This window comes from Carettochelys insculpta, chromosome 9 (assembly GCF_033958435.1).
Source record: "Carettochelys insculpta isolate YL-2023 chromosome 9, ASM3395843v1, whole genome shotgun sequence".
Taxonomy (NCBI): Eukaryota; Metazoa; Chordata; order Testudines; family Carettochelyidae; genus Carettochelys; species Carettochelys insculpta.
Window position 1 is genome coordinate 45963405 of NC_134145.1, and position 12557 is coordinate 45975961.

The 12557-nt window shown below is 45.3% G+C and overlaps 1 protein-coding gene across 1 annotated transcript in view; it reads right to left on the reverse strand.

Moving 5' to 3' along the window:
- PTPRC (protein tyrosine phosphatase receptor type C) overlaps positions 1-12557 on the reverse strand; it is a 181575-nt gene that overhangs the window by 93314 nt on the left and 75704 nt on the right. The window contains exons 6-7 of the mRNA XM_075002512.1: positions 7456-7593; positions 1843-1971 (exon numbers count right to left, since the gene is read on the reverse strand). Of these exons, the coding sequence (XP_074858613.1) occupies positions 1843-1971; positions 7456-7593 (267 nt within the window). The remainder of the gene's footprint in view (positions 1-1842; positions 1972-7455; positions 7594-12557) is intronic.

Here is a 12557-nt window from a genome sequence, read left to right on the forward strand (position 1 = left end):
CCCTAACCAGGGCTTTTTTTCGTGCCAGTACATGCCAGTACAGAGTACTGGCACATTGGCAGCCCCAGCCATGGGATCTCCAGCCGGGTGGTACCCCACCAGCCCTGCAGCTGAGAGTCAGCCAGGGCAAGGAGCCCAGCCAGCAGCTACAGCCCTGGAAGACCAGAAGCCCCAGGGCTGGGAGCCAGACAGGGCATGGAACCCTGCCAGCAGCCCCAACCTTGGGAACCCAGCTAGGGGTGGGGGAGCTCTGGGGCAGGGAGCAAGCCAGGGCACAGAGCCCCACTGGCAGCTGCAGCCCGGGGGACCTGGCTGAGGCATAGGAGTCCCTAACGGTCCTGCAGTGGAGTGCCAGGTGGGGCACAGAGCCCTATCAGCAGCCCCAGCCACAGGAACTGCAGAGGGTCTGACTGGGGGGGTGGGGTGGGGAGCCAGCTGAGCATCAGCTCCTCTTTCTCTTCTTACAAAAAAAGCATTGCCCCAACCAACATGCTCAGTTATTTTCTAAAATGACGCAAAGTCTTTCTCTGATTCATTGATTTCCAGAATAGAGTCTCCCATTCTTCTAACTACAGCATATATTCTACCCCCTCTCCCTATTCTAATACAGCCTTGTATTTGCATATTATTCCATTGGTACAAACCAATCTAAACTGCTTGCATTGATGAGCTGTTCTTGTGCTTATTCACTACCCCACAAATCTTTAGTTAAATTTAAACTTTATCAGCAAGGTTTACACATTTCTTTCAGATCTGTGATAAAAAGGCTACCTTTCACAGGAGACAGAATTGACCCTTGCTAGACCCAATTATAAATGCCCTCTCTAGCTGATAATTCCCCACTAACAATAATGTTTGCTGAGCTACCATTTAATCAGCTTTTAAATCATTTAACATCTTCTTTACTGATTTTATATAGTGATAAAGCTTTTTTAAGCAGAGTGTTGATCAGTACTAACTCAAACATTTTAAAACATCCAACTGTTTTTTATCAGAACAATTGCTTTATCTGCCTAACTTGTAATCCTGGCAAATAACTATTAAGTTAACAGGACTTACCTTCTTTGAAATCATTGTGATTGGCATTATTTAGATCTCTATATTTGAACTTTTTATTAATTTAAACCTGTATTCCAATAACTTGCTGGGGATTGATGTCAAGTTAGGTAGCTTGTTTTTACCTAGGGTTATCCCATTTACCTTTCTCACAGTACTGACTTTCTTCAACTGTACTGAAACTTTCCCAATATACAAGGCTCCTTAAAAATTAATGTAAATGATATGAAGAACTCCCCAGACAACTCTGTTCAAATTCTTGTATGCAATTTATCCAAGAACATTAATAATTTATATGATTAGTTCAACTGACTATAATGCTACTCCTTATCTGAATCGTTACTTACATGCCTAAATTCCAAGAGATTAGTTATTTAGTGAAACAACATGTATGTCATCTAAAATCAGAAAACAAACCCACAGATCTGATCCTGCACTCCTTCTTTAGGTTGGGCAAAGCTTCTATGGATGTCCATGGGAGATTTGTGTACATGAGAAGTTCATGGTTTAACCTTAATCTATATTACTGCTTAGAAAACATGGTTCATTTTTCATTTGCTGACAGGAAGTGAATCTGGCTTCATTAACATAAATTAACTTTTGCACTAGCAGTAATCAGCGTCCTAAGATATTTTAGTTTAATGCAATTTCCTGCTGTTGCATCTGTAGAATAAATCAATTGTTAGGTTTAAAAATAATACTTAAAGCCACTTCAGTGCCCACATTGTAATACATTTCCCATGCATGCAGTGTTAGCATTGCCAGAATTGTGTGCAGGTTTGTCACCTGTTGTGAGAGTGGAAGTAGTCGAAGTGGTGTTTGAGGAAGGCTGAGAAATGTCTGTTTGAGTGCTGTTTGAAGCATGGCTCACAGATGGTGAGGTGGTGGCGTGCAAGGGTGTCGTACTGGAAGCATCTGCAAGAATAGAACAAATTAGTGTTAGATGGTAAGTTCATTGTTTCATACAGACATATAATAAATGTCTTGGACTATGTGCTTTCTTCCTGTGATTTTCTTAACAAAAGTTTGAACAAAGCCACAAGTAAGACTATGCTAGTATTTCCATTAAGGAATAAAACAAAAATCTTGAACTAGAATTAACAATATTGGGACTTTTTCATATGTCAATCAGATCACAAATATTTGTGCCAATGTCTGTGAATATTATTTAGGCATAATGAAGTCAAAAGAAGCTCTGCCTGAATAAGGACTGCAGGCTTTGTCTGATTCTGTGAACACAGCTCTTCTCTTAGTAACCATTAAGCTCAGTTCTACAAACCTTAGGAAACATAGGTAATGTCTACACTACATGATACCTTTGAATTTAAGGCAGTTAGCTCAATTTTACAACGTCACTGTCTTCGCTGTAAATACCATTAGGTTGATTTTAGGGAGCGCTAAAGCTGATATAGTAACAACGTGACAAGCAACTCGATGTAGTGTCATTTTCAAATTTAAAAGTTCGAATTAAGGTTAGTGTGGAAACACCATGTCTTTTAATCGACTTTATTAGCCTCCAGAGGTGTCCCATATGTATCCCACATTGCTCCATGCTTGTCCACTTTTGCCACTTCCATTTCCACTGCTCTCCAGATGTGCAGTAAGTTGGTAACAAGAAGTCCACAAATTTCAATTCATCACCAGTAAGCCTGAGTTTCTTTTAGACATTGCTCTGGTAGCCATCACATCGCATTGGTAGCCATCACATTGCAATGAATTGCATCGGTAGTCATCGCATCACACCACATTGCATCAGTGACCGTCTCTTTACATCATGAGCACTCAGGTTCATGATCTGAGTTCTCAGGGTCACAAGAGAGCATCAGCGTGGACACATCAGGAGATTATGGACCTTCTTGCTGTCTGGGGAGAAGAGTCAGTGGTGAGCAGACTTTGAGTGTCTAAGTGAAATGTGAACATATATAAAAAGATTTTGCATGGGACGATTGACAGAGGTTACTCCAGGGAGTCTCAGCAATGTCAGTTGAAGGTGAAACAATTCCGGCATGCCTATCACAAAGTTTGGGAAGCCAATGGGCAGTCCTGGTCATCTCCAAAGATGTGTTGGTGTTATGAACAGCTGGACATGATTCTTGGGAAGGATCCAACAATGTTGACCAATCTTAATTGAGACTCTTCAGAAGGCCCTGTTTGACAGTCGGGGGTGAGCTGAGAGGAGCTGAGCCTGGTGGGGGGGCAGGAGGAAGAGACCAATGGAGAGGAGGACAGAGGCAACCAGCAAGGGTCCAGGGAAGCTGTTCCCAACAGCCTGGAGTTCTTCATCTTCAACCTCAAGTCAGCCCCTCTACACCAGTTCCCTCTCTGCAGATCCCTGGACCGTTGGGGCGCAGCTGTTCTGGTGACTATTTTTTTCTGAATGCTAAAGCAGGCTGTGGCTGGGTATAGGTATGGGTATAGATTTTCTATGGATCTATACCCCTCAGAACAGCATGTTAATATTTCTGGGATGGAGCACTTATCCTCTTTGGAGATCTCCAGGAAGGCCTCATCCAGGTACTCTTGTATTTTTTGCAGGAGGTTTTTGGGCAGACCTGACTTATTGCAGCTTCCACGGTAGCACACCTTGCCATGCCAGGCAACAAGATAGCGATCTGGTATCATGGTGTCACGCAGCATTTTGGCAAATTTTCCAGGCTTGTGCTCACACAGGATGAGCATTTCTTCTTTTTCGCTATCTGTTATTCTTAGGAGGGGTGATGTCGTCTTTGACAACCTAAAGAAGCACGAGAATTTGGATTGGATTTTTTTGCAATGCTCCCTGCTCTTTTACGTTTCCCTAGACCACATTGCTATATCATATGGCTAGTGGGCACTCTGTCTTCCTCCCCTTCCATGTGGCTGGCAGGCTCCCCTTGTCCTTCTCCCCTCCCACCATGCTGCTGGCTTGAACATGTTTGGGTCCTGACATGCAGCTGGAAAACTTCCCCATGCATTTCTTTGCACCTACAGGCATCCCTCCCCACCCACTTGTATATGCAACTGGAATTGAACCCTTCCCCCTTGCCACATGGCTGCTGGGCTCTGCAAACTCTGCTCCAACACACTGGCATGTCCAGCACAGGTGGGTTTTCCTTGCGGAGGATTGCTCCAGTGAATGGCTGAAGAAACTTTTTCTCCTGCTCCTGGAGACCAGCTGGCTTCCCCTGCTTTGCACCCCCTACTCCCATCCCCAACACTAGCAAAGTGGACAATAGCTTACCAAGTCCACAATGAAATGGTCTGGATAAGTGATGGCTTGTGCAATGCAGAGTTTGAATCCTTGTCATCCTTAAGAAGCCGAAAGAGGCTTGAAAGAAGAAACTTTCACTGATTGTAAAGACAGAGACCCATTCGTTCTAGGGGTAAGTGTTTTGTCTGAATTGTATCTCAATTTTGACCTTCAATGTCCATCAGGCATCCACGGTGTGGGAGACAGGGTAAGGAAGTGCAAAAGGTGCAAGCAGGATCTTACCCTGCAGCACCTGGAGCAGGATGAAACAGCAACTGCTGCCAGCAACAGGAACACAGTACAGTGGTGGCTGACTGTCCTGGAGTTCAGGAGAGAGCAATCGGTGCACCTGAGAGAGGACGCAGCAAGCCTCATAACAGCTGTGATGGACCAAACTGAGGTCCTGTGCTCTATGCTGGAGCTGCAGAGGGACTCTCTACACAGCACCATGGGCTCTGCTCCCTGCTGCCTGGACTCCCCTGAATCCAGGTCACCTGCCCCACATCATTGCGGTCCCCAAAGGTGGGAAAGGAGGGCAAAGACAGTTTCCTACTCCACCCTCAAGATCCACTGCAAAAAGTTATTCCACCTCCCTAGACACCTCTTCTTTTCCCTGCTGCTTAACCACCTCCCCTTCCTCCCGCCAAATAAACATATTCTTTTGATGACAACCATAGTGTGATTTATTGGTACCCATATGTGGTGGGGTGCACAAATCATTGCAGAGACTCATGGGGGTGTTCAGGGCTGATAGCACAGCTGCCCCTGGCTATGCCAAAATCTGCAGAAAACTCACAGCAGAGGGACCTGGGCAGTGGTGGAGAGGGCTAATAGCACATCTGCCTGCTGCTATGCCAGGGTCTGCAGAGAACTCATGGCAGAGGGACCTAGGTAGAAGTGGTGATTGCAAAAGTTGATGGTGCTGATGAGACTCCACAGGCAATGCCCAGAGGGCCAAGCCAGTCTTATTTCATGCTTGCGTTCACCTCAGTGAAAAAAAAATTACCCTTTCCACCCGCCAAAATATAAACATTCTTTTTGTGAAAATAACTCTCCCTTTATGTCCGTTATTTTTCCTGCATCTTAACTCTCCCCCCGCCCAAAAGAATAAAGAGGAAAGAATAAAAGTATTCTTTCTGTGAAAGCCATGGTCTGATTTATTGGTTTACATTTAGTGAGGTACATAAATCATTTTGGGGAGTGAGGGTGGTATTACAACAGTGCAATGATATGGCTGGCAGATCATTCATGAAACTAACTTTCAATGCCTCCCTGATTGCTGCTGCCTCCATATTGGTATTGGAGAATGCCCTTGTAGGCAGCTGCGAATAAGCCCTGCTCATGGCATCAGCCTCTGCACTCCAAGCACTTGTGAAGTTCTCCCGCCTGGATTCAGAACACTTATGCAAAATATAGCACACTGCAACCATGGTGAGTACATTATTTTCTCAACGGTCTAAACAGGTCAATAGGCACCTGAGCCTCACTTTTAAATGTCCAAAGGTGCATTCTGCCGCCACTCTGCACTTGCTGAGTCTGAAATTGAACTGTTCCTTGCTGCGGTCCAGGAAGCCTGTGTACGGCTTCATGAGGCAAGAAAGCAGAGAGTAAGCAGGGTCACCCACTATTACTATAGGCATCTACAGGTCACCATTCTTGATTTTCCAGTCTGGGAAAAAAGTCCCATCCAGGAGCTTTTTGTAGAGTCAAAATTTCTGAAGAGGTGCACATTGTGAGCCTTCCCCAACCTCCCATGTTGATGTTGCAGAAACGACCTTTGTTATCTACCAACTCCTGCAACACCATCAAAAAGGATCCCTTTCTGTTTATATACTCAAGGCCCAGTGGTCTGGAGCTGTGATGGGGATGTAGGGGCCATCTATTGCCCCACTGCAGTTAGGAAGCCCCATGGCAGCAAATCCATCCGCTATGACCTGTACATCTCCCAGGGTCATGGTCTTCCTCAGGCAATGCTGACAGATTGCACTGGCTACCTGAACCACCGTGGAACCCACTGCAGATCTGCCCACCTGCAATTGATTTGCCACTGACTGGTAACTGTTGGGAGTTGCAAACTTCCATAGAGTGATTTTCACTTGCTTGTGAACCGTTAAAGCTGGTCTCATTCTTGTATTGCTGCACTTCAATGTGTGGGCCACCAAATCACAAAGTTCCATAAAAGTGGACTTTGTGCATATGAAAATTCTGCACCCACTGTTGGTCATTCCAGGACTACAAAATAATGTGGTCCCACCAGTGTGTGCTAGTTTCATGAGTCCATCCACGGTGACCAGCAATTCTGAGTTCTTGGCCCACAGTTGAGTGATTTCCTCTTCAACATCCTCATCGTCACCCTCCGCCGTCATCTCAGCCCAGTGCCTTTTTAACTGAAAGAAAAACTGCCTGACATTTCGCGAAGTTGCCATAATGGTCTGTGCAATGACTAGAAGCATTAGAGGATCCACACATGTGTGAGCGCTGTTTAGGAGAAAATGGTGCAATTTCCAATTTGTTTTTTGTGCAGTCAGTGGCTGCTCTGAATTATGGGAGAATGTTTTGCATTCAGGGATACTGACATCAAACACCCACAAGCAACTGTGGCAATTTTTTTCCCCACAGTCCAGTTGTACAAACCCCCCCACCCCCAGAATGGAACAGGGCTAAGGCACTGTGGGATAAATCCCCACAAAGCACTGCTCGTGTAGTCGAGCTTGGATCAGGCACTGGAGATGCAGTAAATCGACACAGAGAAAAGATAAGTTGATTCCTGGAACATTTGTAGACAATTAACTATGAGATAATAAGATCAAGGTTACGAAGTCAAATGTATTAAAATTTGATTTAATTTCGTAGTGTAGACACAGCCTATGTTTACAACCATGATTAGCATGACGGTGTAAGCACAGGTCTCTGTGGAATGTGTTTGCTAGTTCACACTTGCTATTATCCAGTGCCTGAATAATGAGTATAGGACCTGACCATCAGAGTTCATATTCTGGAAATAAAACACAGAACACTTTGTGGTCTTTCATCAGCTGTGAAGCTTAGGGACATTATTAGTTTGTTGAGCAGAAAGGGTGATAAACCGCCAAACTACACAATTTTCCCCATGTATAGTTCAAGCAGTTGTATCATTGATAACCTGGGGAATCTAAAGGAATAAAGCAAACCTGATGATTCATTTGTGGTGGTGGCAGGAGTGAGTGAAGTAAGGGCAGCAGTGCTGCTGTGTGACTGATTGCTGGATCCAAGCAAGGATTCTGAGTCTGCGTGAGTGGTGAGGTTTGTGCTGCTTGTTGGAATGGTGCCTGTAGTAGGGAAGTACAATAGCTTTGTTAGTGCTTCCTAACATATCAAGCACTGGCAATAGCAACGAACTTGCATGTAAACACCTGAAAAGATAATGGTAAAAGAAGTGAAACTGAGACAATCCATTTTCTAGTCAAACTGTCCTTCGGTTTATAATTACACAGTTCCACAATTTCATTTGGTTTCTTATATCTAATATCTTATATCTAATGCCAAAAGGAAAAGTAGCAAAATACAGTCATAAGAGAAGAAACCAGCAGTGCAAAGCATTGACGACCTGAGAACCTGATGTGTTCAGTACCTCAGTTCTTAGGGGTCTGTCACTGCTACAGCTGAAGCCAAAGGTGAGGCTTTCATTGGCTTCAAGATAAATAAAGCTGGTTGATTTAGGAGATAGCTGAGATAACTATAAATTTAGTTTTGTGTTTGGTGAAATTGTCATCAGTGTGCAGAGAAAGAGAAGTGAATTTTAGTAAATGCTTCAAAACAATCATATTAATGTCACAATTAATCTCCAGTATTTTCTTACAGGTAAAACCAAAGTAAAAAGGAATGAGTCTATTGTCCCAACTCAGTTAGGATCATATTCTATTGGTAAATACTTCTATAGATATTGTATTGGTGGGCACAGGGTGCTATTTCCATGTCAATGGCAAGCCAAGGAAGAGAATTTAGGAATCCTTACTCTCCGTCCCCTGATCTAACCACCACATAATACTCTCAGAGAAAATGTCACATAAAAAATCTCCAGGATTCTCAATTGATTCAAATTCTTTAGAATTATCTGGTGGGATCTTGAAGTTTCAGATGAACATCCAGTATGCCTTGTATATTTTGATCCATCTCATGATAGGAAAAAAATAATGTATGTGGATGAATGAGGCCTTTCTAGAATTGTGGATTGGAGGGAGATAGTTGTGTGCAAGCAAACAGATCTTCTTTCATTTCAGAATGGGATCTTAGTAATCTTTCAGTGAACACATGATAAAATAAGAGGATGAAGAGGGACAAAAAGATAAAACTCTAGGGCATCAATCTATGTCAAGGTACCCTTAAGGACTTTTAAGGTATTTAATGTGGAATAAATAGCTCTGACATTAGCATAAAAACAGACTGTTCAATGATTTTTACATTACTCTGAAAGAAGCTATAAATAAATGTATGTCCCAAAATGGCATATAATCAGGATTCATTACTTTTTCTCCTTGATTAGGGAAATGGAAGCTAAAATTCACGTCTTGAAATACTTGTATGTAACATACACCATATATACCTAAAGTACAATTGGATGTCATTATTGTCTCACAGAAAAGAAAAACAGATAAACCACATTTAAGCTAACAATAAACCATACCTTCTAACCTGACTGCTATTATTTTTTTAAAATTCTAGTGATTTGGCACATTGGTTCCACTTTTATCCAACAATATTATCTATTTTGCATCTTTTGCATTCCCGAAAGCACACTGTTACCTCTTGTTGCTCTAGCCTAAGATTTTAGTCTCCCTATAGTGTTTCTCTTGCTTCAACCATAGTGTTACTGCCTTCTTCTTTGAGTGCTTTCTCATATCTCTTCAAGTTAAGTGTACATGTGCTATGTGCATGACTGTTGTAAAGCTTTACCCAAGCTGCTACCCATCAGGTCAGCTGTGGAGCCCACTGGGGAGGCACTGGTGCAGAGCCCTATATATGACCCTGCTGACCTGTCCACACCTCAGTTGCTTCTTACCACCAGTGTAGGCTGTTGGCTGGGTGGCTGTATCCTTTTTGCTAGTCCTTTATTATGTAAATGCTTATAAGCAGTTCTTTTAGCATAGCTCTTGTTCTTACAACACAAAAAAGCAGTCATGTAACACCTTAAAGACTAACAATATAAATTATGTGATGAGCTTTCTTGAGACAGACCTACTTCTCTGAGACTATTGTTCTTTAGTTAACAGGTGTCATGCCAGTCAGATTGACAAGTGCTGAATTTGCAAGACTTTTAAGCCCCAGACTTGCAAGGAGCATGACTTCCATCTCTGTCAGCTAGTCCTGCAGTTGGCATTTCAAGCTCTCACCCTGGGTGCTTTGGTGTGAGGCCCATCATCTTTGATCCCAGGCAGCACTGAAAGAAGACTTTTCTTGGCACCTTGGTCCCCGAAGCCTCTGGCATAATCCCATGCCTTTTGTCCAGCACAGGCCTCAAAGGCTTTCAAGTGGTGGGTGCTGGCTCCATCAGCCTCATTCCCCTCAATGCAGGCAACATTTGAAAGTTCCAAGGCCCATGACTCTTGATGCCTTGGCATCTTGTGCACTAAGCCCAAAACTCCTTAAATCACGTAGGGGAGAACCAGTGCCCGTCAGCCCTTTGGCCATGCCAGACGTGTACAAGACAGCACAGGGACCTATAAGAATGATGTACTCTGTGGCATACACTGAGGCCTCTGTCCCTCAATGCTTCTCCAGGGGCAAGCTTGCCTTAATGGGTTTGCCTGTCCCAGTATAGAAGCCTAGCTGCTCAGAGTCCCGGTACTGCTTGGAGTCCCAGCTTGGATATTCTCAGGATCATTGGTCTGACTTGCAGCACTGGTCTCCATCATGTTCCACTCAAGGCTGCTGCCATTCAAAGGCCCCCATGGCAGGGGGCTCCAGCTGTGAATCTCCAACATGATCTGCCTACCATGCTGACACTTGGCACTGTCTCTCTTCAGGACAGTGTCCTTCCTGGCACCACTCCAGTTTGGGCTCTCCCACTTGCCATTCCAATTCTGGTGATCAGCAGTCTCAGCCCCATTCCACAGAGAGTGTGGGCACTCCATAGCACCAGTCACACTTGGTGTCCAAGTCCCATTCTGCTCACAGGTCTAGCTAGGCACCCAGGTCTTGTTTGGTGGATTGGTCCTGATCATGGAGCCCATCTCCTGTGACACACCAGTCTCTTTCTTGGCACAGATCCCATACATAGCACCAGTCTCGCTTGGAATACCAATGCCGCCATGGATATTGTTCTTGATGCTTGTCCCATTCTCGACTCCAGTCCCAGTCTCAACGCTGGTCTCCTTCTCCACATCAGTCTCTCTTCACTCACCTCATCAGTCCTGACCTCCTTCATAGTTTCGTTAGTACTCAAGGCCATGGCTTGGCACAACTAGCCACCCTCCTTCCACAGCCCCTGCTGGGTCATCCCTGCCATGGTTTTTCCACTCAGTTTTGCATCCCTCCTTCCACAGCTCCTGCTGGGTTGGCCCTGCCATGGCTTTCCCAATCAGTTTTGCCTCCATCCTTCCAAGAGGCCTCGTTCCTTCCCAACCATTCGATCCCAGTGAACCCCCACTTGCCAAAAGACATGGCAGATCCTCCGTGCCCCCCATGACAGTTTTGGAAGCCTTCAGTGCACCACAAAGTGCAGGGCACTCTATGTCCTCCTCAGCCTCAGCCCTCGGCCACCCACCAGGCCCCTGAGGCTCCCACTTCCATAACCTGAAAGACTCCCCAGATATCATGATGTCCTTGGGCATGCACACCCTGGCTATGCAGTACAAGCCCTTTAAGCTGCAGCCCCAGTCCAAGCCTTTATAACCTGTGGGCACCCTGAATTTTTTCTGTGGCAACCCTGCTGTTCCTGCTACAAGCCCTCTCATCCACAGGCTGGGGCCAATCAGGGCCAGCCCAAGCCCTCACACAGGGCTAAGCGCTCATTTTGTTAGTGTACATGAGACTACAGTACGAGTACCACCAGATCCTTCCCTTCTGTTTCTCAACAGTATCTACCCATTCTTTACGGCCTGGTCAGCCATCACGTCAGACCAATGGGTCTTCTGAATGGTTTCACTGGGCTATACCATTCCCTTCTGTCCTCCTCCACCTTCCCATCCACCCTCTTGCCTATTCCTTTTGAGGGACCCCTCTCCCAAGCAGATCCTCTTCCAGGAGGTTCAGTCATTCCTGGACCTGGGAGCGGTGGAAGAGGTCCCCTCTCGTTAGGGGGGATGGGGATTCTACTCCCATTATTTCCTAGTCCCAAAGGCAAAAGGGGGTCTTCAGCATATCCTGAACCTTGGGGAACCGAACAATTTTTTTGTTTCCATAAGGTTCCATATGGTTGCCATAGGCACTGGTACCCCCCACTCCTGATTTAAAGGATGCATATTTTCATGTAACTATCCAGCCTTCCCATCAACATTACATCTGCTTTACTGTGGGCCACCTGTACTTTCAGTTTATGGCCCTCACCTTTGTGCTGTCCACCGCCCCCAGAGTGTTCACCAAATGTATGGTGGTGGCCTTTCTTTGATGCAACAGTGTTCAAGTCTACCTGTACCTGGACACTGGGCTCCTGCAAGGCCACTCATTCCGCCAGATAGAGGCCCAAGTAACCTTCATGAGGGAAACTCTTGACAAGCTGGTGCTCGTGTTCATTCTGGCAAAGTCCTCGTTGATCCCAACTCAATGCATAGACTTATCAGGGCAGTACTCAGTCCCACCCAGGCAATGGTGTTCCTTCCTGATCATCAGTTCCAGACTTCTATCCACCTTCTACATTCCATGTCCAAGTGTCCTGTCACCACAGCTAAGACATGCCTCCTCCTGCTGGTTTATATTGTGGCATTAAAGCACATGATTCCATTTCCCAGGCTGTGCATTTGCTCCCTTCAGGTATGGCTTGCATCAGTATATTGGCCCAGCCAAGACAGCATAGATATGGACATCACAATGCCGCATCATGTCTCTGATGCTCTTCTCTGGTGGCTAGATCACTGAAACGTGCTGGTCAGTGTCCACTTTCACACACCCCAACCTACTATGTCTCTGGTAACAGAGGCATGTGCTTTGGGCTGGGAGGCCCACCTGGAGCACCTCACCACTCAGGTGAAGTGGTCTGTGGAGGAGTTATCTCTCCCCATTAACATGTGCAAACTTTGGGCTATTTGCCTTACTTGTCTTTCCTTCCTACCTCACCACTGCAGATGCTGTGCCGTGG